Here is a 25231-nt window from a genome sequence, read left to right as displayed (position 1 = left end):
CTTGAACCTCTACAATAAACATGCACAGTTCACCAAAGCCTCACCCATAACTCCGCGGTGTAACTAGGTTATTGCCGAGAGCGGCGTAAAGAAATCACACCATTCAATAATGTACTTTTTGTGAAGCGGAACAGCCTCAACACAATACACTATGCACTGGCGCGTTTCAAAATTTAGTTCTGTCTCGCTACGACAGGTGCAACCTTGGAAACTTGACATAACATACTTGGACTGTACCGGGGCTGCTGTACACCCACTCATGTGTACAGATGAGTACAGATCACACTGTCAGACATGCCACGTGATCGTGGTTTCCGTTATGCGTGGTTAGAGTTAGCGGTATACAGGCAGACGACGCCGGTCATATTACGTAAACAGGCGACAGCTTGAGGCGGACAGGAGTTGTGAGCGCACCGGAGAGGTGAGAGTATGTGTGAAGCATGATGGTGTTCTTGGTCGTGTTGTCAGTACCGACGTAGTAGTCGTGTACAGGGACGTTGTTGTAGTAGCCACATAAAGTATATTTGTATGTATAAATCCTGTATATCCAGTAAAACCAACCGGATTAACTACTTTTCAGATGAACTAGCTGTGTGTTATGATAAATGTGCTCACAACGTACAATGTAATCACAATTAGGATATTATGTAGTGTATGTAACGAGAGAGCAATGATTTGTGCCCGCCTCTCTGTGTGTGTGTGTGCGTGCGTGCGTGCGTGCTTGCGTGTGCGTGCGTGTACATGTGAGTGTGTGTGTGCGTGTACATGTGAGTGTGTGTGTGGGTACATGTGAGTGTGTGTGTGGGTACATGTGAGTGTGTGTGTGGGTACATGTGAGTGTGTGTGTGCGTGTACATGTGAGTGTGTGTGCGTGTACATGTGAGTGTGTGTGTTGGTACATGTGAGTGTGTGTGTGCGTGTACATGTGAGTGTGTGTGTGGGTACATGTGAGTGTGTGTGTGGGTACATGTGAGTGTGTGTGGGTACATGTGAGTGTGTGTGCGTGTACATGTGAGTGTGTGTGTTGGTACATGTGAGTGTGTGTGTGCGTGTACATGTGAGTGTGTGTGTGGGTACATGTGAGTGTGTGTGTTGGTACATGTGAGTGTGTGTGGGTACATGTGAGTGTGTGTGTGGGTACATGTGAGTGTGTGTGTGGGTACATGTGAGTGTGTGTGTGCGTGTACATGTGAGTGTGTGTGCGTGTACATGTGAGTGTGTGTGTTGGTACATGTGAGTGTGTGTGCGCGTGTACATGTGAGTGTGTGTGTGGGTACATGTGAGTGTGTGTGTGGGTACATGTGAGTGTGTGTGGGTACATGTGAGTGTGTGTGTGGGTACATGTGAGTGTGTGTGTGGGTACATGTGAGTGTGTGTGTTGGTACATGTGTGTGTGCGTGTACATGTGAGTGTGTGTGTGGGTACATGTGAGTGTGTGTGTTGGTACATGTGAGTGTGTGTGTGCGTGTACATGTGAGTGTGTGTGTTGGTACATGTGAGTGTGTGTGTGCATGTACATGTGAGTGTGTGTGTGGGTACATGTGAGTGTGTGTGTGGGTACATGTGAGTGTGTGTGTGCATGTACATGTGAGTGTGTGTGTTGGTACATGTGAGTGTGTGTGCGTGTACATGTGAGTGTGTGTGTTGGTACATGTGAGTGTGTGTGTTGGTACATGTGAGTGTTTGTGTGCGTGTACATGTGAGTGTGTGTGTGGGTACATTTGAGTGTGTGTGTGGGTACATGTGAGTGTGTGTGTGGGTACATGTGAGTGTGTGTGTGCATGTACATGTGAGTGTGTGTGGGTACATGTGAGTGTGTGTGTGGGTACATGTGAGTGTGTGTGTGGGTACATGTGAGTGTGTGCGTGTACATGTGAGTGTGTGTGTGGGGGGGTACATGTGAGTGTGTGTGTGGGTACATGTGAGTGTGTGTGCGTGTACATGTGAGTGTGTGTGTGGGTACATGTGAGTGTGTGTGTGGGTACATGTGAGTGTGTGTGGGGGTACATGTGAGTGTGTGCGTGTACATGTGAGTGTGTGTGTGTGGGGGTACATGTGAGTGTGTGTGTGGGTACATGTGAGTGTGTGTGCGTGTACATGTGAGTGTGTGTGTTGGTACATGTGAGTGTGTGTGTGGGTACATGTGAGTGTGTGTGTGGGGGGGTACATGTGAGTGTGTGTGTGGGTACATGTGAGTGTGTGTGTGGGTACATGTGAGTGTGTGTGTGGGTACATGTGAGTGTGTGTGTGGGTACATGTGAGTGTGTGTGGGGGTACATGTGAGTGTATGTGTGGGTACATGTGAGTGTGTGTGTGGGTACATGTGAGTGTGTGTGTGGGTACATGTGAGTGTGTGTGGGGGTACATGTGAGTGTGTGTGGGGGTACATGTGAGTGTGTGTGTGGGTACATGTGTGTGTTGTTTTGTACGTGTAGGTAGGTAAATCACAATGTAAGCCATTATGTAGTGTATGTAACGAGAGAGCAATGCAGGCAGGCAGGCAGGCAGGCAGGTGTATAATTGCAATGAGAGACATGACAAAGCTGGAATAAGTTAAGGATTGATATTGTTAGTGTGAGGGGGAGGGGTGGGGGGTCCTTGATTGCTTGTTTATAGCTAGGACAACAAGTAACAACAAAACACGAAAAGCTCTGCATTATTCATGTTCTAAAATTAAGAGACATCTACCAATATTAATCATAGCAATGTATATTCTAATACAACTTATATGAATCATGTGTGGTGAATCACTTCCAATAACAGTGGTACATTGTTAGCCAATGAAAGTCCGTGTATGTCCATGTATTTCACTGCAAGTCAATCTTGGGCAGCTCGTCTCTGTTACTATTCGGTGTGGAGTAATGTTTCTAAGTGGCAATCAGCGCCGAGGCTTCTATATTCGAAGTTAAGAGCGTGAGCGAAGTATATCTAATATCTGTGTCTCGAAAATGAAGAAATCGGGTAGTTCCGAATGGAAATGAAAGGGTACACGCAATTATATTGTTGCGGATAAATAGTATAACTTGTCATTCCGTTCTCCTATTATCCACATGTTCAGCAAGTAGGACCCAGTGAAGCACGATTGTTATGAGAATGGAAATATTGAATATTAAACTGCCAAATACATTGTTCTCCTTCAGACATTTCATACTTACTTAACGTCTATAGTACACACGACAATGTAATCTGGCACGTTGTTGCTTAATATTGGAGGTGTTTACTATGCATGTTAAGTTTAACGTCAAACCAGTTGCCAATGGTCATGCATAGCTTGGCACGCTATATTAACACGACCAAGGCAACGCAACCTATGCATAATGTATATATGTCAGCTTGAGCACGGTGGTTTTATGTTTATACATCCATATATGCAAACAACACTGAATTAAATATGTTTCTAACACACTCTCAATGAGGTGCTTCTGATATGATATACACGTTCACTTTTATTAGATAGTCCGTTTGAAAATATACCCACTGTGGCAATCCAGTAAACATTGCAACAGTTATCAATACTATTTTTCATTTTGACTTTGGATAAAATCAATTAAGCAGGCATACATGACCTCAACAGGAGATAAATTAAAAACAATGTGTTTAATCATTACCAGAACCACCCCCGTGGTCTAGTGGTAGAGCGTTCTGCGGCATGGTATCTCAGTGAGCTAGCACTATAAATCAGCATCAGTCCGACTAGTACAAGCAGCCACACACACACACACACACACACACACACATGTTCAAGCATGTCGCTGTTTAAGTCTAATAATCCTGTACGTGACGTTAAACCCTATTTCATCTCACGTATCATTACCAGATAACCCTGGAAGATAGTCGCCATACAGCTTTGTGAAGAAGAATGTTTGCTTCTCTTATTTATCCTCACTAGAAACGAACAATAAATACCACATTCAAATGCTAATAAGACGTATTAGTCTAGAATCTAAAAACGTGTACTGAATTTGTATACCTTCAAAAACTTCGATGAATTAAATAGGCAACGCGATATGGCACATTATCATGTATCACCTGTGAATGAATAATTTACAGACTGAAGAACATTAAAAGATAAACATTATGTTCTCATGCGTAAAAAAACGTGTTTAATGTTCGTAAAACAGTAACATAATTCAGTGAAGTTGAGCTACCATTGATTCTCTGGTTTCCACAAGACAACATCGCAATAGAACATCATGTTCTCAGGGTCTATAGGCTTCGATATAACCGTTTTAACAACCTCATTACGACATACAGTAAACTACGGTTATAACGAACACGCTTATAACGAACTGACGGATATAACGAACTAACTTTTTAGTCCCGACTATTTGTTGTAGTTATGCTGTATATATTATAACGAACTACGGTTATAACGAACTAAAAATAGTAGTCCCTTTGAGTTCGTTATAACCGTAGTTTACTGTATTTTGAAGGGCCGGTTTTCAATCCTGTTACCGGGACGGATACACGATGACAGGTATACAATACATTGAATGCACATTAATTGCATTCGTATAAAAATATATGAAACAGCTATTCACACTCCGACCATTGTAGTCTCATTATCCTCGATAAAAGGCGAAGAAAGTGACAAATACCCAAACACGAATCCTCACGAATCCTTGCACATTTTTAATGATGTCAGCGGGGTGTTTGGAAAGTCGGTGAGCATATGACAGCAATAATAGACGCTGTACTTTATATAAAGACACTATAAAACTGAAGGCAAAAGGACAAAAGGCTTTCGAAAATCAGAGACCCCTCAGTGTCGACACCATACATGACATGCGTATGTAAGGAAACCTTACAATTGTAGACTGTGGTCTACTGGACGGAGTGTCTGCCCGGAGAGCGGAAGGTCTGTGGTTCGACTCCCTGCCGCGTCATACAAAAAGACGTTCACCCGTTCACCTGTCTGGTGCTCGGCATTAAGGGTCTAAAACAAGGACTGGACGGCTCGGAGTCAGTATACTGTGTCTGAGTGGGGTATTCATGTTAAACTGCGGCATGGTATCTCAGTGGGCTAGCACTATAAATCGGCATTAGTCCGACTAGTACAAGCAGCCACACACACATACACAGGCATGCACCTCGCTATAGAAGTACAATAATCTTGAACGCGGCGTTAAACCCCATTTCACCTTCGCCTCACTGATCCGTTTAAGACTTCCAGTGTTTCTGTTTCAGCGTCTCCGACCATGACGCCAGGGAGAATGCTGATGTTTCCACTTGTTCTTATTGTGTTTCCTGTGGCCAAAGGTAATGCGACATTTGTTTAAACCTTTAATCGACCTAGCTTTTGTCATTACAGTAAACTACGTTTATAACGAACACGCTTATAACGAACTGGCGGATATAACGAACTAGTTTTAGGTCCCTGCCATTTGCTGTATATATGCTGTATATATGCCTATAACGAACTACGGTTATAACGAACTAAAATATTTGTAGTCCCTTTGAGTTCACTATATAGACTAATAGCCGTAGTTTACTGTATTGTCTTAAGACATGACAAATCTCTAATACTCAAAACACCCTTAAGACCCAAACTAATATTTAGAAGAATAAACCCAAAGAGCAATCAGAGTTTATTGAAGCTGACGGTTTTACTTTAGAACTTTGTCAGGCGTATCTTCTCTGGGGTATTTCTAAAACCGGTTTGTTTGTTCATGTGTGTTTGTGTAGCTGTTGTAGCCATTATAGGTGCATATGTGTCCCAGATAACATAATGACACAGGCTAGGGTGTGAGGTCTGATTATTTATTCTGTCGTGATAAACCGACACCCTGGAACAATGAATACAATAATAAACATACAATTATATCTAGTACATTAAAACTGAAGCAGATTAATTAATAATCTACTACACTTATAAGCTATACATATTATATCATTTATAACATTTCACAATTATAAGCTTAGATATGTAAGTTTAATTGATTTACACATTTAATATAAATATGGTACAATAAATATTATATTATGTTACAATGCAAGCAATATATAAGTATGCATATATATATACCCGGTGAATCCCACTGGGGTGTATTTGGGTGGTCACAATCCCTTGTAAATAGATTAAATCCCTCGTGAAAACCTGTTCATGATATAAAATACATCATGAAGGTATGTTTATCTACACACATGAACATAACATGTAAACTATTATCAACTTATTAATACACAATACAAGTTACAGAATACACAAATGTCCTAGATTAACACAGACACACATATAGTGAAATGAAATATATCTAGTATACATACACTCACCATGCACACACTAATACTAGTAAATGTGACATGTTTAAATATAATTAAGGATCTATATAGACATTGATTAAACTTAAGTGATTTGCATAATTATACTGGCATGAAATACAATTATAACTTTTAACTACTAACCTTTATATAAGTATATCCTTTCTTCCAGTCCAGTGCACAGTGAAGTAGTAATGCCAAGTGCAGGGTGAAAACAAAGGGGTTTGAAAGTGGGACACAGAGATTTAAAACTAGCCAATCCAGAGGACGCCTGGGCTTACACTCTGATTGACCACCAAGCAGTTGACTGACCCACTAAGTAAAACATGACATTAGAATAGGGCTTTAATTATAATACTTGACTTACAACTATTTAAGTATGCAGCCTGAAATGAGAAATACAATAAATAATTCTTGATTACTGCAATATCTGAAATATACAAAATATCATTATTGACAACATACATAGTAAATTAAAAGCTAATTAATAAAACATGATTGATATATACAGAACTACTATCTACCACACACTTCCCCCCCTGGGACTAAATGATGTCCTCATCATTTGCCTGAGATAAGGTGAAGTAGAGTGTCTTGAACTTGTCCAGGATCACTCGTCAGAATACCACTGAGCATCAATGAAGTGAGGTACTCTGCTCTGGATTTCCAATCAGGTTTTGGTACAGCTGCTGACATCACATATTCACCACTGGTCATCCACTGTGGTTTAGTCCTGGAACGACTGGATGTCCTGGGACATGCTACTGGTGGTGTGACCAATCTCTCTTGAGGTACGCTAACATCTTGTGCTATCCCTGGTTCTGAAGGTAAATTCAGAACTTCAGATGTTTCGTCCTCCTGTGATGTCTGTGCTGTGTCAGATGTATCATTGTTGGAACTATCCACCGCTGAAGATGCACCCACATCCTGCTCCAAATCTAGAGCAACTTCCTGTGACTGGTCCTCTGCATCTTCATCATCCACAGCAGTACTATCTATATCTGCCTCTACCTCAGCTGGCCTATCAACTACATCTGCAGCTGAAACTGACGGTTCGGATGAAGAGATGGGGACAAGTACAAAGTCATCATCTTCACTCTCTGCGGTGGTGTTTTGATCATTATCAGTTGATGCTGTCTCTCTCATAGTAGGTTGCAGACGTGGGCTAGACCTCCTTTTCCGTGGTTTGGGTACAGGAATAGATGTTTCTGGTCTAGGAAGAGAACCAATGGGCAGTAACAGATTCCTATGAAGAGTCTTCTTCCTGCCCCCTCCGTTTTCCTTTTCAACAACATACACTGGTATAGAAGGGTTTGGTTGGCTTGTGACAATGTAAATGTCATCTTCCCACTTGTCAGCTAGTTTGTGACGACCGTCAAAAGCTACTACTTTAACAAGGACACGGTCACCCACATCTAATACAGCTGCTCTTGCACTCTGATCGTAGTAGGACTTCTGCTGGGATTGAGACTGTTTGGCTTGTCTAGTAGCTATCTCATAGGCATTACGCAGCTTTTCCTGAAAGGTCTTGGTGTACTTGAGAATTGATCTCGTGGTGACAGGTTCTATGTCTAGTCCAAAGGCCAGATCTATAGGAAGTCTGGGATGACGACCGAACATGAGATAGAAAGGAGAGTGTCCAGTAGATTCATGTCGTGTGCAGTTGTACGCATGCACTAGTGGTGCAACATGGGTCTTCCAATCCTTCTTGGCTTCAGGTTCAAGTGTTCCAAGCATATTGCACAATGTCCTATTAAACCTCTCGCACATTCCATTACCCATGGGATGATAAGGTGTTGTGGAGGACTTGTCTATCTTTAGAAGCTGACAAAGCTCAGTCATCACCTTGCCCACAAAGTTAGCTCCCTTGTCCGAATGAATCCTTTTGGGCAAACCATAATGGACTACAAAGTTGTTGAAGAACAGCTCTGCTGTGGTTCTTGCTGAAGTGTTCTTTGATGGATATGCCTGTGCATAACGAGTAAAATGATCTGTTATCACAAGAACATATTGCTGACCACCTGTAGAGGGTTCCAATGTCAAAAAATCCATGCACACTAGTTCAAGTGGCTGAGATGTTGCGATACTAACCAGAGGTGCACGAATTGAGGTGGAGGACTTGCGCTTCATGCATCTGCCACAAGATTGTATGTGAATCTCAACATCCTTGGTCATACCAGGCCAGTAGAACCTTTCCTTGAGGAGAGAAACTGTCCTGTCTCTGCCTGGGTGTCCTATATTTTCGTGAAGACTTCGTAAAGCTGCTGCTCGACACCGTGAAGGGAGAACAAGTCGCTTCTGTTCAGTTCCATGCTGTTGAACAACACGGTAGAGAACATCCTTCTGGATTTTGAAGTGGTCGTAGTTCTTCAACAATATTGTCATCTCTGAGTTCCCTATATATGACCTTCTGTCAGGCTTGATCCTGTTCTCCAGTCCCTCAATGATGGTTGCAAGACAAGGGTCTCTAGCTTGCGCACGTATCCAATCATTGGCATTCATGTTACACTGATCTTCGTCTACATTGATTTCCTTCTCTCCTGTTACATCTGTGGACATACAGAGACTTTCTACCAAGCTGTTTACATTGATCATTCCACAGATAGCACGAACTGAATCTGCTGTGATTTGATCAACCTCAGTATTGGCTTCTTCAGTGGGCAGCCGGGATAGAGTGTCTGCATCCACGTTCTCTTTTCCTGGTCTATATCTGATGCTAAAGTTGTAGCTTGCCAAGGCTGCCAACCAGCGATGACCCGTAGCATCAAGTCGAGCTGTAGTTAGTACGTATGTGAGCGGATTATTATCTGTCACTACAGTAAAGTCATTACCATACAGGTAGTCGTGGAACTTATCAGAGATAGCCCACTTCAGACACAAGAACTCTAATTTATGTGCTAAGTAATTTCTCTCTGAATGGTTCAAACTCCTACTGGCGTAAGCAATGACCTTTAAGTGACCTTCCTGTTCCTGGTACAGTACTGCACCGAGACCTTGGGTACTGGCATCAGTATGAAGTTCAAAAGGCTTCAAGAAATCAACGTAACCAAGCACTGGCGGTGTTGATAACTTTATCCTCAACTCATTGAAAGCTCGATCCTGCAAAACACCCCATGTCCATTTCTGTTTGGTCAGCTTCTGGGCTCTTGACTTCTTGGAAGCAGTCTTTGGCAGTAGTTCAGATAAAGGCTTTGAAATCTTTGAAAAGTCCTTGACAAATTTTCGATAATAGCCTGCAAACCCCAGGAATTGTCGAACTTGTTCTGGTGTAGTTGGCGTAGGCCATTGACGAATCTTGTCAATCTTCTCAGGATCTGCTTCAATGCCATCAGCTGAAACAATGTACCCGACGTATTTGACCTTTCTCTTGAAAAACTTGCATTTCTTGGGAGCTAGCTTAAGTCCACATTCCTGCAGCCGCTGGAACACAAGCTTAAGCCTCTCGACATGCTCCTCATATGTCCTGGAGAAAATGATCAAGTCATCAATATAGATCAGACATATATTCAAGTGCAGACCTTCTAAGCACTTCTCCATCAGTCGTTGATAAGTAGCTGGAGCATTGGATAAGCCAAAAGGCATCCGGTTATACTCGAAAAACCCTAAAGGACCTACTGTAAATGCGGTTCTTTGCTTATGATCTTCCTCCACCTCTACCTGATGGTAGCCGCTCTTCATGTCAAGGACAGAAAAGTAGGTCATACCACCGAAACAGTCAAGCATTTCTTCGATTCTGGGGAGTGCATAGGAATCTTTGATGGTTCGGCGGTTCAGTTGCCTGAAGTCTATACACATCCTGAGTTTTCCATTTTTCTTCTTAGCAAGGACTACATTGGATGCCCATGGGCTGTGTGAGTGTCTTATTACACCTGCAGATAGCAACTCCTGTAAATGACTTCTAACTTCATCAAACATAGCTGGTGGAATACGACGATGTCTCTGCTTAAAGGGCGTGTGGTCATAGAGCTCAATCCGATGCCGAACTTGTGTTGAGTGACCCAAGTCATCATCTGCCTTGGAAAAGATGTCCTTGAATTTGAGTATGGTGTCTAATCCTTCCTCAATCTGATCACGTGTTAGGCCCTCCTTATCCATCTCTATCTGATCAATCAATGTGTCAGAGTCTACGGGACGACCAGGTGGTAGATCTTGAATTGTGACCGGTTGCAGCTCACATAAAATAGCCCGAGTCGGAATGACGACAGCCTTGGTAGTGACATTTGAGATGTGCACTTCAATGGTATCCTGTCCTTGAGGGTTGTATTGGATGATAGTTGGGGCAATGTCAAGATCATGTGGTACTGCAGAACTGATGGTTGGTTGTAGCAATGCACATACCTGAGGATATGCTAACCCTCTGCTCAGTTGACCCTTGATGACTGTGGTGCTATTACTAGGGATTACAACACTTTTATGTTCTGCATTCCTAACCAAAGCAAGTTTCCCATGGTTTCTCTCCAATTCCTTTTCATGTAATACAATACTTCTGAATGCTAAGTACCAGGGGGTACGCAAATTGGCCTTCTGTAAAAACCTATCTCCATTTTGGTTTCGGCATGTTTCAAGAAAATGTGATAACACATTTGTGCCCAGTAAAACTGGCACCTTTGCATTGTATCTGGTGTCAGATACCACAAGAAACAGACAAGATACAGAGTCCTCATTAACACCACCTCCAGGAGTCCTAACTGTAACCTCGATAATTCCCTGATATTGGAGTTGCTCACCACCAGCACATTCAATATCAAGCAACTTATCCAAAGACACTAATGGGATATGAGAAAGATGATTCTCATAAAAAGACTGAGAAAATATTGATACAGTGGCTCCAGTATCAAGAAGGGCGCACACTGGAATGTCCTCAATGTAAACTTCAACTTCATTAGAAGTTCCTACTAATCCTTGAGGCAGTTGCCTGTGTGTGGGGCGTTGAGAATTGCCTAATGGTAGCCCCTCCCCATAGGCCCGGGCAAGTTTAAAGGGCGCCTCTGATGATCCAATAAGACACGACAACCATAGGCTAAATGGCCTGGATATCCACATCTGTAGCAAATAGGTGTGTTTCCTTGAGGTTGTGTGTTATTACACTGTGACGTGATACGTCCACCTGTCGGCTGGGACTGCTGTGGGCTGGGGGGCTGATACAGTGGTGCAGCCGCACCCTGTGGGGCATCCCCTGACTGTGCACCCCTCCATGTAACCTTTTGTCCACACTCTCTACGTCTGGGATCTCTGCCTCTTCCCCTCCATGAACCACTCTGGTGTTGTCTGTCCTCATAGCTTGGTGGATTGGGATGTATAAATGACTGACACTGATATACCTGAGCAGACATCTGTGTCTGTTGTTCTTTCATCTCTGAAATTTCTGCTTTCAATTCTTTCATCATGTCCTTAAGTTCCGAAAGGTCTCTTTCTTTGGCAGTCTCAGTTGTCGAGGCCATCTTCACAGTTGCAGACATGGGCCTGATCTTGGGTGTGTCTCGTTTCCCATGGTTCAGATCAAACTCAAGTTCCCGGAGGCATAGTCTTAATTCATCAAAATTGGATATAGCATCGTATTTGTATCCAGCTAGACTCTTAAGCGATGAGTGTAGACCATCCCAAAGTCTTGACCTTAGCATATCATCCTGTTCTTCTTGTGAGATGTGCTTTAGTTCAGTAAGCTGGAACAATAACCTCTCCAACCTACAACTCCAGGTTGCCACGTCCTCGTCATCATGCTGACTGGTACTGTAGAACTCTGATAACAAGGAGGAACAACTCCGTAATGTTCCAAAAGCACTCTTAAATTTGGACAACAACTCTGCAATAGTTGCCTTATGACCTAATTTCATGGAAACCAAAGCTGCTTCTCCTTTAAGTGATTTGCGAAGGGCTTGCAATATTACCTCGGGGCTGTATGTCTTACTCTCCATGAGGCAATCCACCTCATATCTCCAAAGATCATACTCTGTATCTTTCCCATGTTCTCCACTGAAGAATGGTAATCTGGGAAAACGCTGGTAAGAAACTGATGTCGGATGGCTATGACTTGTTTGCGGCTTTGAGGTATCAGACGAGTCTTCCATCTTTATAGCAATACCTTCCTCCTGAGACATTCCATGTATCCAATGCTTTAAATCCTCTGGAGTATCATCTTTAGGTGTCATCCCCATCTTTCTAAACAGTTTCACCATGTTACCCAACTCCTCCTTACTGAGTTCCATATTGGACAGAGTGGATATAATCGCGGACAAATGTTCTAAGAAGAGTTTATATTAACAAGTGTCACTAAGACGAAAAAAACTAAAGTGCAATATGGCGCCAGCGCTGTTGTCACCTTTGTGACTAAGTATGTATGTGACGATGAAAGAAGCAAATTGACAAGAATGTGATTATAGCTAGAAAGAAGGCATTATGAGCTGAAAACAAAATGAAGGGCAGTAAAGCAGACTTGATATAACCAAGTGAAGCAGCAAAGTCATCTGAGTTGATCACCTGGAAAAGAATATGAACATGTCTAACTACCAATTAATACTAAAGTATGGGATAGGTGGGTTCAATCACATAAAATGAGTGAGTGAGATCAAAGCAAACTAACCTGGCTTGACGACACTAATGACAATATAAGTGGGACACGACCAGAACCACCTGTTATACCATCTTTGTGCATAGATGTGTGCAAGGTGCCGTGAGTGCAGGGTGATGATAAATATATGTAGTGAGTCAGTCACAGAGTCATTCTGGGTTTATGGATAACCTGTTTTGGTTTGGTTAATGCATAATGCCTAAGATGAATGCCTACACACTTTATTAATTAAGCAAGTATTTAAATCTTATCTAAGCATTATGTAAACAAAAAAAGCACACCACTCATACACATCACAATGAAATACCATGCATCACTAATGCATGTGTATCCGGGTACATGTAGTCAACACTAATAAATAAAGAAATACAGTTTACAGTGACCTTCAGGGTAAGACTCAACAAACTGACACACCTAACTGAGTCAGTAATGGCACCATGGTTAAATATACAAGAGAAAAAAATGTGTTGCAACACAGGAATAACACTGCAGTATACAATCAGTAACAAAGTATGACAGGGAACACCATTTGAATTTTCAAAGAAATATAAGATGCATCTTCTGTAGAGTATAACACAATTATGACTGTTTGCTGACAATAGAACAAATGCGCATTTGATGAGACAGAGCTAAAGCAATTGCTTCATAGCTAGCTTTGAAAACGAGTCCATGATTGCGTGAATCTTGGTACAAGTTGATAACATTCTGCACCCAAATAGTTCATAATTACCACGTATTCACATGGGTATGCAGTCCATTACTGGATCACTGGGATGGTCACTGAATCACGGGAATTGTCACTCCACCCAACATCAGTCGTCAACAGATCCTCACTGGGAGCTCCATTGTTGTAGCCATTATAGGTGCATATGTGTCCCAGATAACATAATGACACAGGCTAGGGTGTGAGGTCTGATTATTTATTCTGTCGTGATAAACCGACACCCTGGAACAATGAATACAATAATAAACATACAATTATATCTAGTACATCAAAACTGAAGCAGATTAATTAATAATCTACTACACTTATAAGCTATACATATTATATCATTTATAACATTTCACAATTATAAGCTTAGATATATAAGTTTAATGGATTTACACATTTAATATAAATATGGTACAATAAATATTATATTATGTTACAATGCAAGCAATATATAAGTATGCATATATATATACCCGGTGAATCCCACTGGGGTGTATTTGGGTGGTCACAATCCCTTGTAAATAGATTAAATCCCTCGTGAAAACCTGTTCATGATATAAAATACATCATGAAGGTATGTTTATCTACACACATGAACATAACATGTAAACTATTATCAACTTATTAATACACAATACAAGTTACAGAATACACAAATGTCCTAGATTAACACAGACACACATATAGTGAAATGAAATATATCTAGTATACATACACTCACCATGCACACACTAATACTAGTAAATGTGACATGTTTAAATATAATTAAGGATCTATATAGACATTGATTAAACTTAAGTGATTTGCATAATTATACTGGCATGAAATACAATTATAACTTTTAACTACTAACCTTTATATAAGTATATCCTTTCTTCCAGTCCAGTGCACAGTGAAGTAGTAATGCCAAGTGCAGGGTGAAAACAAAGGGGTTTGAAAGTGGGACACAGAGATTTAAAACTAGCCAATCCAGAGGACGCCTGGGCTTACACTCTGATTGACCACCAAGCAGTTGACTGACCCACTAAGTAAAACATGACATTAGAATAGGGCTTTAATTATAATACTTGACTTACAACTATTTAAGTATGCAGCCTGAAATGAGAAATACAATAAATAATTCTTGATTACTGCAATATCTGAAATATACAAAATATCATTATTGACAACATACATAGTAAATTAAAAGCTAATTAATAAAACATGATTGATATATACAGAACTACTATCTACCACACAGCCATGCATTAATACTCTGTGGATTCTATCCTTTGTATCATGGAGTGTAGAGATATGTCGGTTCTAGTCTTTATAAGAAGCTTAAATCCATTGACTTCTGGGGGCAGTCGGGTAGCCTAGTGGTTAAAGCGTTCGCTCGTCACGCCGAAGACCCGGGTTCGATTCCCGACACGGGTACAATGTGTGAAGCCCATATCTGGTGTCCCCCGCCGTGATATTGCTGGAATATTGCTAAAAGCGGCGTAAATCCATACTCACTCACTCACCATTGACTTCTTGTGCGTCAGGTCAGTCATGCAGCTTCAGTGAGGTTCCGGGACAGAAGGGGTCGGACAGCCTGCGGAGTGACTCGGCGACCGACACAAGCCTGAGTGCCTGCAAGACTCGCTGTAACACGACGGAGTTGTGTATAGCTGGAGAATTCCTCTCCACCACGAACACGTGTCACATCTACCTGGTGGAGACAAGTCTCACTGGTCAAACTGAGACGGTGTTCTTTCAGTGGGCCTGTAACAAAGAAACAAGTAAGTATTTATTGTACAATATGTGTTAATATTTGATATACCACACACGCACACACGCACGCACACGCGCACACGCACACGCACACGCACACGCACACACACACTACATCTACTACATCTACCAAGTGTACGGGGAGTACGGGTGGCCCAGTCGTCTTAGTGTGCAGAGTTGCGCCCCTTGGGCACGCCAGAACGCCAGAAACCTATGATTGTGGGTTCGAATCCCGGTTCGCCCCGATAATGTTTCTAGGTTCGTCAGCACCATACCCGTACTTGTGGGTTTCACCGAAGTGGTAAACGTCTGAGACCTGCATTACTTTGGGCTTTCCTCCCGCATTAAGCTGACACGCCGTAATATAGCCTGCAACCTCGGGGTATCGCGGTACTTGTCATGTTCGCTAAACGGAACAAAATGCACACACTAACCTGTATGATTACTCGTGTTCTCTATATCAAATGTCATTTATTTTATCTAACAATGCATGTTTTACTCATAAAACTTCATTATTTACAATTTAGTAACTCCGAGTAAAAGCCGGGCCTCGCGTTCTGTTTGACAAGGGAGAGAACTCCATCGTATCGCGGTACAGAGAAAAGTTGTGTATGGAGGTCCGAATTGGACAAAAAGAGGACATAATTCTACCAACTACTTGGTATGATCATGCCAGATATCAGTGATTTGTCCAGACAAGTACAAAGACAGCACAAGTAAAATTCTAAATGTGTTATCAGTTATAGGTATTCAATGCATATTTACCGAAAAGTAAGAGAAAAATATTTAAAAAATCAACAGCAAAATATCAGAAATGATATTGTAAGATTGTTATTTAAAAAGAAGTGGATGTCAATAATTTATCACAAAATGGAAAAATGTTAAAAGTCAACAATAAATATATAAAAAAACACTCATAGTATGCCCAAAGTATGTATTTATCTTTTGGCTACTAGTGAAGAAAGTATTTCTAAGTTTGGCATGATGGCCCTTATGATCTCCAAATAGATTCTGGCACAGAGCGGGAAAAAATGTGCGGACTACGTAACTAGTTCAAGTCGATAGGGAAAGTTTACTTGGGGAACTGCGGGTTATGATTATCGTTGGCCATTATCGTTGGCCATTGACAGATGGGGGTAAGGCAGTATTTAAAAAAATGCCAGAAGTAAGTATCAACGCATTAATAACTCCTTACTTACAGCAGACAGAACATTCCGAGGAAATTTAAAATTGTTTACGAAGTGAACACTTCCTGGTTACTAGACAGCTGCGAAGAGGCGTGTCCCGCGTGAACGACCGGAAATCACAAATCCTGCGATACGATGAATACCGCGGTACCACGGGGTCCGAGTATAACTGAAATAATGTTAAAAGCGGCGTTAAACCCAACTCACTCACTCACTACCAAGTTTACAATATTTAATTTTTTAGGAAAGTACCAATAAACCAAATCAGAAGTCAATAATAAATAATGAAGGTATAGAAAAAAGGGTAAAGGCCATCCTCGCTTTCTCGACCTTTTGATAGGAGCTCAAAATGCAAAAAAGAAGGAGAGTGCGAGACCTGAAGTTCTCGCGATCTCATATTCTCGTGATTTTAGCACATTGTATTTTTTCCAAAATCGAGAATGCGAGAATGTAACATTTGGACATGTTGTATATTTACACTTGTCAGAGGGGTACACAAAGTACGTGATCTAGACTACCAATTGTCGGATTTCATTTTGTGGAAGCCTCGGTGTCTGGGCTAGATTGTTGAGTTTGTGTGCTGGGTATCAGGTGCCTCGCACTGGCAGTGTGGGTTCGAACCCCGGACTGGACTCAGCCCCCCAAAGGTATGAGAATCTGTATTTTACTAAGAAATTGTTATCCCAAATATAACATTTTTTTACATGTTGCAAATTCTCGCGTGAACGCGACATTTCATTTTCTGCATTCCTGCGATTTCGCGTTTTAGACACTGCCCGCCAGCATGCGTAATATTTATAATGAAAGGTTATTTAAAAAACATAAGGAAAATACAAAGAATACCGAAACTCGCTACGAATACGTCGGGGTACTGACTGGGCACCTGATCTGTCCGGAATAACAGTGGTAGTGCATGTCTCCTCATCGCTTGAGGGGCGGTCTGGTAGCCTAGTGGTTAAAGCGTTCGCTCGTCACGCCGAAGACCCGGGTTCGAATACCGACATGGATATAATGTGTGAAACCCATTTCTGGTGTCCACCGCCGTGATATTGCTGGAATATTGCTAAAAGCGGCGTAAAACCAAACTCACTCACTCACTCACTCATCGCTTGACGGCGATCTAACATTGAATATATCAAAAGTGTTGTCATTGCTCGTTATTGGTGAAACGAAAAAAGATTGGTAAAAGTTAAAATATGCAAAGCATTTGAAAAAGCTTATTTCAGATTTATAATAACAATATAACTCATAACACCGATTAAGAATGTCTAGACCTAGGACTGAATAATCACCAGTTCATGGAACATATTCTGTGTTTAGGCAAACATGCCCTAGCACCTCAAGGAGGTGATATCATGGGATACTATTGTCCTATCAAGTGTTTCCCTTTACTTATAAACAACAGGACCCATACCAAGCAACTGGAATACAAAATATAGTTTTTAGTTTCAGTGAACGCATTGTCAGTAAACAAAATCAGTAAACGACATTGTGTTTCTGGGTTGTCTGTTTACAGTGCTGTTGCAAGGCATGGGTACTTCAGCGCGGCGTTTACAACAAGCAGATACTTTTTTTAACGCAAATTAGGGGGGTGACGGGTTCTATCTGTAGAGTAGGACATTTCGCAAACACCAGGCGTCATCGCTGATTTTCAGTGATTCAGTCATATAGTTTTCAGCAATACAACAAACTACGGTTATAACTAACTCAAAGGGACTACTATTTTTAGTTCGTTATAACCGTAGTTCGTTACAAGCATATATACAGCATAACTACAGCAAATAGTCGGGACTAAAAGTGAGTTAGTTATATCCGTCAGTTCGTTATAAGCGTGTTCGTTATAAGTAGTTTACTGTATTTTGTCTTTTACGCCCACTGGAATCTGTTTCGGCAGATAATCAATTCTGATTTTATCCTGGTGTTGACGTTTAACATTTTTGTGATCCATACATGTTCGCACCGTCACAGTTTCGTCATGGCCACAAAACCCCGGATTTGTTATGACATGAGATAAAAACGGGACATTTTTTTATGGATAACAACCACCGCATTCGTGTATTTACGTTTCAAGATCCTTAATTACGTGGCCTGCATTGAGTTAATATATGTATATACATGCTGATATCTTTGCTTAGGGTTGGAGTAAAGTACAAAATTAACAATATTATGACCACCCTGACAATGATATTTCGTGCCAAGTCTCCATACCAATCACTTAAAAAAGAGGAAACTTCATGAAACCATTGAAAAACAAAGAAAGAAACCTGCCAATCACAAGAACAGATGCCGACTATGATCCTTGGTCAGTCAGAACCATAGATCTAGCAAGGCAGTTTTTGCTGCATAGTCCCCAGGGAGCTGAGAATGAATATTGAGTGCGCACAGATCCATTGAAAGAGTAATAATTTTACCGCTTTGAGTATACGCCGAGGCTAGCGCAATACAAGTACACACGTAATTATCATCATTGTTAATATTATCATTATTACTTGTTCTCGTAGCTTTCACAATAATTTTCACACTGACGACACATTCCACTTTGCTATTCCTGCAAAAAACAACACTGATACGCCATGATATAACTAAAATGCTGTTCAAAGCGATTCAAAGTAAACTCACTCACTCACTCACTCGATAAGTTTTTAATTATTTTGAAAAGTTGTCGTTTTTGTTAAAGTACAGTCACTGTTTACATGAGACTCATGACATAAATGTGGATCGACAATACTGCTACTTGATCAGTCTGGCTGGCCATGCTTCGCTATCTCGATTGTCCAGATATCTCGAAGTTAGAACTCGACCCCGGAACGTGGTTCGGGATACAGGAGTCCGCCTGTATGTCTGATACGAAGACGCTTATAACGAACTGACCGATATAACAGGCTTATTTTTTAGTCCCGGCCATTTGCTGTATACATGCTGTATATATGCTTATAACGAAATACGGTTATTACGAACTAAAATTAGTGGTCCACTTGAGGCTGCCATAACCGTAGTTTATATATGGAACGTTTCGACTGCCTCTGTGATCATAGCGCTGTTATCTATCTACAACATGTCCTTTTTATATTCGTATGTCGAATGTTTCAGATGTTTCAGACGGATTCCCTGTAGCTTTGACAGTGGGATTAGTCGTTGGTGCTGTGGCGCTGGTTGGCACGACAGCAGCAGTTGTCGTAGGCGTCAAAAGATATAAAAATGGGTCAGTAAATGGACACTGTCAGGAACCAGGGTGCAAACCAACAACTGTCCATCCGTCTGTCCGTCTTACTGTCATTTCACGGCTTGCCTCTCTGTCTGTTTTAAACCAACTGCCTCTTGTTAATGTGTCTTAGATAATCACAATGTACAGTGTATTTGAACCAGTGCTTCGATCTCAGTGGTGAAGACACTGTATTCTGGAGTACTTAAACGAAATAATATCAGTGCATTATATTTATTGAGCTGATGCGATGTCGTCTCCGAACACATAGAACTCTATGGTTTCACTATAAGTGACAAATGATCATATTTCTTTCCGACTATGCACACATTCCTTCTGACTTGATATGTTTGCATAAAGATAAAACTTCAGTCAACTTCAGTGTATGCATGACCAAATCATTTTATACCTGTATCTAAATACATTTTGACAGGAGTACGGTCAAACGTTTCCCAATCGGACATTTGTACCTATCTCTTGAGACCTACAGTGGGTACCCGGGTAGGATCGGGTAATAGGGAGGTGGGTACCCGGTAGTAAATTTGGACTAGTCCCAGCCCTAGTAACAACAAGTACCACCTTGTAGCGTCTTTTGGTATGACGCGGCCGGGGAACACTGGTTGAAACACCATGTCGTCTTGCGTCACCCTGAGAATCACAACAGCATCTGTATCCTTTTTATTTTCCAGAAAGAACAAAACCGAGAACGAAGGCCAAGAAAAAGAGAAAACTTCCGCCACAGCCCCAGCCGAGGAAGAAGAAAAATTGAAACCGGAGAACAACTGAAATCGAACAGAGAAAGTATGAAGAAACTGACCGGCGTTTTTTAAAAAGAAATTGAATAGGTTCAAAGGAAATATAACGAAAGGCTCGTATAGCCTTTAATTAACAAGAATGACAATTTTAGTTACTTACTATATTTCTGCAATGAAAAAAATAGTGTTAAAGGTGTTTGAAAGAGGCGATGTGACCGACCGATATATATAAAGGGAATATGTCTAAAAAAACCTTGATGTTAAATCAGGGAATATGTATAATACCTGAAAGATTTAGGGATTACGTATATTCCCTCAGAGAATCAGACATTAAATATATTCCCTGAAAATATCAGGGATTAAACATATTCCATGTAACATATGTATATCTTTTTTATCATATATATCTTTTATTGTTTAAAAGTAAAACAAGAATATATAATAATATGGCATATCAAGGTTATTAAAAATATTGAGGGTTGGTGGAAGTATTTTCAGGTTTGTGGTTTTAAGCTTATGTCAATTATATTGGCATTTGGTTGACATATAAATTTAAGTTTTCTCAATGGTTATCTTGTCATGGTTATGGTTTAGGAAGATGCTGGATCAAGAATCTTGTCTCATTCTGAAACCAGGTTGAAATTTGTTTATCACCTGACCCTAATTCTTAGGTTATCATTGACTAATTTCAAAACTAAGACCCTCCCCCCACCCCGCTCACCCACCATTCTAACCACGTAAGTCACAGCACAGCACAGCACAACAGGCATGGACCAAGGCGGCAGGATTCAACAGTTAAATAATTCAACACTAAAGTATGTTTAGATATGTTAGTTCTTTCATATGTTCTTTCAATCGATTGTTTATGAAGCAATGTTATTAAGTGGTCCTGAAAAAGTACCTAATGTTGGTCAATTATTATTGATATTTATTAACGTCAGCTATTGCCAGTTGGCTATGTGCATTTATCAGTGAGTGAGTGAGTATGGTTTTACGCCACTTTTAGAAATATTCCAGCAATATCACGGCGGGGGACACCAGAAATGGGCTTCACACATTGTACCCATATCGGGAATCGAACCCGGGTCTTCGGCGTGACGAGCGAACGCCTTAACCACTAGGTTACCCGACCGCCCTGTGCATATATGAGCAAGAGTTTGGCTTCAATTGTGTGCTAGAAGACCATGAGAGATGGTGAGTACGTTTGTCACAATGTTGTGTATTGGTGTTTGTGACTTGCAGGCAATATATGATCTTCTCTGTGTGTGTGTCACCATGTGTTCTCTTCTGTATCAATTCCACAAATATGTAGGGTTTGTTATCATGTATAGATATATTTGATATTATGTACACTTTTCGGTCACCTATGTACACTTTTCGGTTACAACATATGTATCTGATTGTACGTTATGTTATTTGTTGAAAGATGTCTATGTCAGGTATATGTGTAAATATTGTTTTAATTGTGATTATTGGGGCAAAACGTGTCATTTGCCTATAGATTATCTCCCTTTGTGTGATTTCAAACTTGCTGATAAAACCCAATGTGTGTTCATTACCTCCCTTGATGTAGTGATAACGTTATACATTTGTCTGACAACTTACATGTATAGTTGTTTTAGGAAGCCATAAATCCCATACATGTTTTTGTCATAAGTTACTGTAATATTTATGTATAATTATTTTTTTTAATTTTGTGGTCGTGTCTACAATGTTATTTGTTTTTCAGGGCCATCACGATATGTTAAATAAATTGTTCACAACCCCACAGCGAGTCATGGTTAACCTTGGCGCCTGTTAGTAACATTCATACAGCTTATTATCGAAATATCTCAAATCAATCATCAAATGTTTGTGTATATCTAACGGTACTTAAGTAAGCGAAATGTAGCTGCTTGAAAGTTTCGTAGAATATAATTTCATCATCTTTGCCATAAATTTGAAAAATAGTTCGCTTTCCACAATTACTGTGAACATTCTCTTATTAAATGACAATATATATTGATCTATTGATGATAATGATGCCTCTCTTGGAATGACCCTTAATAAGGGCTTTTCGTCTGAAACATTTCACAGTATGGGTACACAGCCATAGGTTAGGTGAGGTGAAATGGGGTTTGACGTCGCGTCCAAGATTATTGCACTTATATAGCGACGTGCATGTACGTGTTTGCGTGGCTGCTTGTACTAGTCCGGACTGATGCCGATTTATAGTGCTAGCTCACTGAGATACCATGCCACAGTTTAATATGAATACCCCACTCAGACAAAGTATACTGACTCCGAGCCGACCAGTCCTTATTTTAGCCCCTTAACGCCGAGCGCCAGACAGGGTAACAACAAGTACCATCTTTTAACGTCTTTTGGTATGACGCGGCCGGGGATCGAACCCCGGACCTTCCGCTCTCCGGGCGGACGCTCTACCACTAGACCACGGAGTCGGCCACACAGCCATAGTGAAGATCTTAACAATAGTGTTATAAAAACGAGAACTGCATACACATTTATCATATTTTAAGAATGATGAATCGTGCATGTTAAATCGGTTTTGATGAACTGTTATGTTGTTTTGTCTTTGTTGTTTAACGCCAAAATGAAAACACACATTCTATCTATACGACGTCGGCCTGTAAATACTCGAGTCTGGACCAGGCAATCTGGTGATTGATATTATGAGTAGCCCCATCAGGGTATGATGGCATGTAACAAAATGGCGCCGAGCCTGACTATCCGATCCAAAAGTTCTCTTCTTACGACCGCCATATGACTTGGAACCTAACTTTGAATACTCACAGTGCCAATGTTTGATCCGGTTTCGGGTTTTAGTAGAGACTGTTGTATATTTATTTGTAGTGATTGTCACTGGCAGAAAATCATTGAAGTGCAAGTAAAATATCGAGGTCTGTCAGCGGCAGCGTATGATTACAATTGTCTACCCCTTGTTGTTTACAAACATGACAATCTTGATCGTTCGAGACGTTTCTGTACCTGTATAAGAGCGACAAGACTTGTGTTTTGTCTACTCTAACACCGAATTCGTGCATGCTTTCAGTACTATTCTGACTTCAAGAACGGAGACGGGTCTGTTTCGAGGTATTCGAGAGTGACAAAATAAGTGTACAAAGAGAACACACCTTAATAGGCTCTGTTAATGTTGCGGGTGCTACTGTCTTCACCCATTGACTGTAAACCTAAATCTGTGTTTTGTAATATAATTGATTGATAATTCATTGATCTTGTGTGGTCATTTAATGATTTCAAAATTTAGTTTTGTGTCAACTGATTTCTGGGTTAACATCGGCGTTCTAAGTTGCAAATTGCCTCGTAACACTATGTAAAATGCTTGCTGTAAAAGACGACTATGCTTGTCGTGAGAGACGACTAAAGGGATCGGGTGGTCAGGTTCGCTGACATGGTTGATGCCTGTCATCGTATCCCAATTGCGTGGATCGATGCTCATGATGTCAATCACTGGATTTTCTGGCCCAGACCTGATTATTTACCGACCGCAGTCATATAGCTGGAAAAGTCTTGAGTGGGGCGTCAAACAACAGACCAAACCCCAAAACACCATTTTTATGCACAATACTCTATATTTAAATTTACTACAAAAACCTTCAAGTACAATTCTGATATAATTTCAATAGTACAATAAAATGTGACATTATAGAGATAGCACTATACAATCATGGGTCTAAACCCGTAAGTGTAATTCACAAATTTGAAACATTTGTTAGCGATAATGCTGAATGTTCATGCGATTTTTTCATTGAAAGTCCTTCACACTACCTATTTACTTGCCCAAATTATACTGAGATTATTATGTTGATGGACCTTCGAGCCGTCCTGTTTGGTAACGTCAGCCTAGACAAAAAAATACTGCTGAATATCGTTGACTCTGTATGTACATCATTTCTTCTCTATAAGCAAAAGATTTGTCTAAACATGCACGCTTATATATATATATATCTCACCAACAACTGTTTACTTTTGACGTACCACATGTGACTTAATATCAAGTCAATACTTCTGTATAACAAATACTACTGCTGCTGCTTGTTCGAACTTTGATGGGGAGAGATATTTATATAGACTCTGCCTGTTTTTCAATCCCCTTTCACTGTACCTGGTGGAAATAAAAATTGTTTAAAAAAAGAAAAAAAGAAGTGAAATTCAGATGTAACGTTTATGGATATTCGTCCATAAGGAACTTACTGGTGGATGGTTTTCAGCCATGGTATACCGTACTACGTAAAACGCATACCCATTTCACATGTGTTTTAGTACGTGATTATCATACCCAATGTATTAAATATCATTCATGTATTAAACTTGGCAGTGCTGAATATAAAGACGATGTTTAAGATTCAGTGTTATGTATTTATTTATAGCATTCAGTATGCCCAGCACTTGAACTCTGTCATGTGACCCATGACACCTCGTTTACCCGGACACGTATTTGGGCGTGGGGATTGGTGGATGGGGGATCTCTATATGGTAGGGGAACAGTCTACATACACAGGGTTTGATGGAACCCCAGGGCGCATATAGCGCCTACCACGTTTTTGGGCACGGCCTGGTGGTTAAGCGTAACACATGAGACCCGGGCATACATGAAGCTCAATGGCGTCACCGTCGTCTTATTGCTGTGTACTGCTTGACGCCGCGTAAACACAAGCATACCACTTTTTACAAAACCCGGATAAGGATCCGGTTGAAAATACAAGTTTCTTATGCAATGTCATGATCCGCGTCAAGATTCTGTTACAAAGGCAAATAACTCCACACACC

At 40.8% G+C, this 25231-nt stretch overlaps 2 protein-coding genes across 2 annotated transcripts; one reads left to right on the top strand and one right to left on the bottom strand.

The window, feature by feature from the left end:
* Positions 1-210: 210 nt before the first annotated feature.
* Positions 211-24606, top strand: LOC139469735 (uncharacterized). The gene is made up of 5 exons (XM_071252002.1): positions 211-421; positions 5188-5259; positions 15068-15304; positions 19574-19685; positions 20375-24606. The coding sequence occupies exons 2-5, from the start codon at positions 5199-5201 to the stop codon at positions 20469-20471; spliced, it is 507 nt and encodes a 168-aa protein (XP_071108103.1). The 5' UTR covers positions 211-421; positions 5188-5198; the 3' UTR covers positions 20472-24606.
* LOC139469049 (uncharacterized) lies at positions 6698-8118 on the bottom strand. Its single transcript, XM_071251179.1, has one exon. The coding sequence runs from the start codon at positions 8101-8103 to the stop codon at positions 6823-6825; it is 1281 nt and encodes a 426-aa protein (XP_071107280.1). The 5' UTR covers positions 8104-8118; the 3' UTR covers positions 6698-6822.
* Positions 24607-25231: the final 625 nt, after the last annotated feature.

Source organism: Haliotis cracherodii, unplaced genomic scaffold, assembly GCF_022045235.1.
Source record: "Haliotis cracherodii isolate W230 unplaced genomic scaffold, xgHalCrac1.p SCAF_2, whole genome shotgun sequence".
NCBI lineage: Eukaryota > Metazoa > Mollusca > Gastropoda > Lepetellida > Haliotidae > Haliotis > Haliotis cracherodii.
The sequence above is the reverse complement of the archived record's forward strand: the minus strand, read 5'-3'. Positions and strand labels throughout refer to the sequence as shown.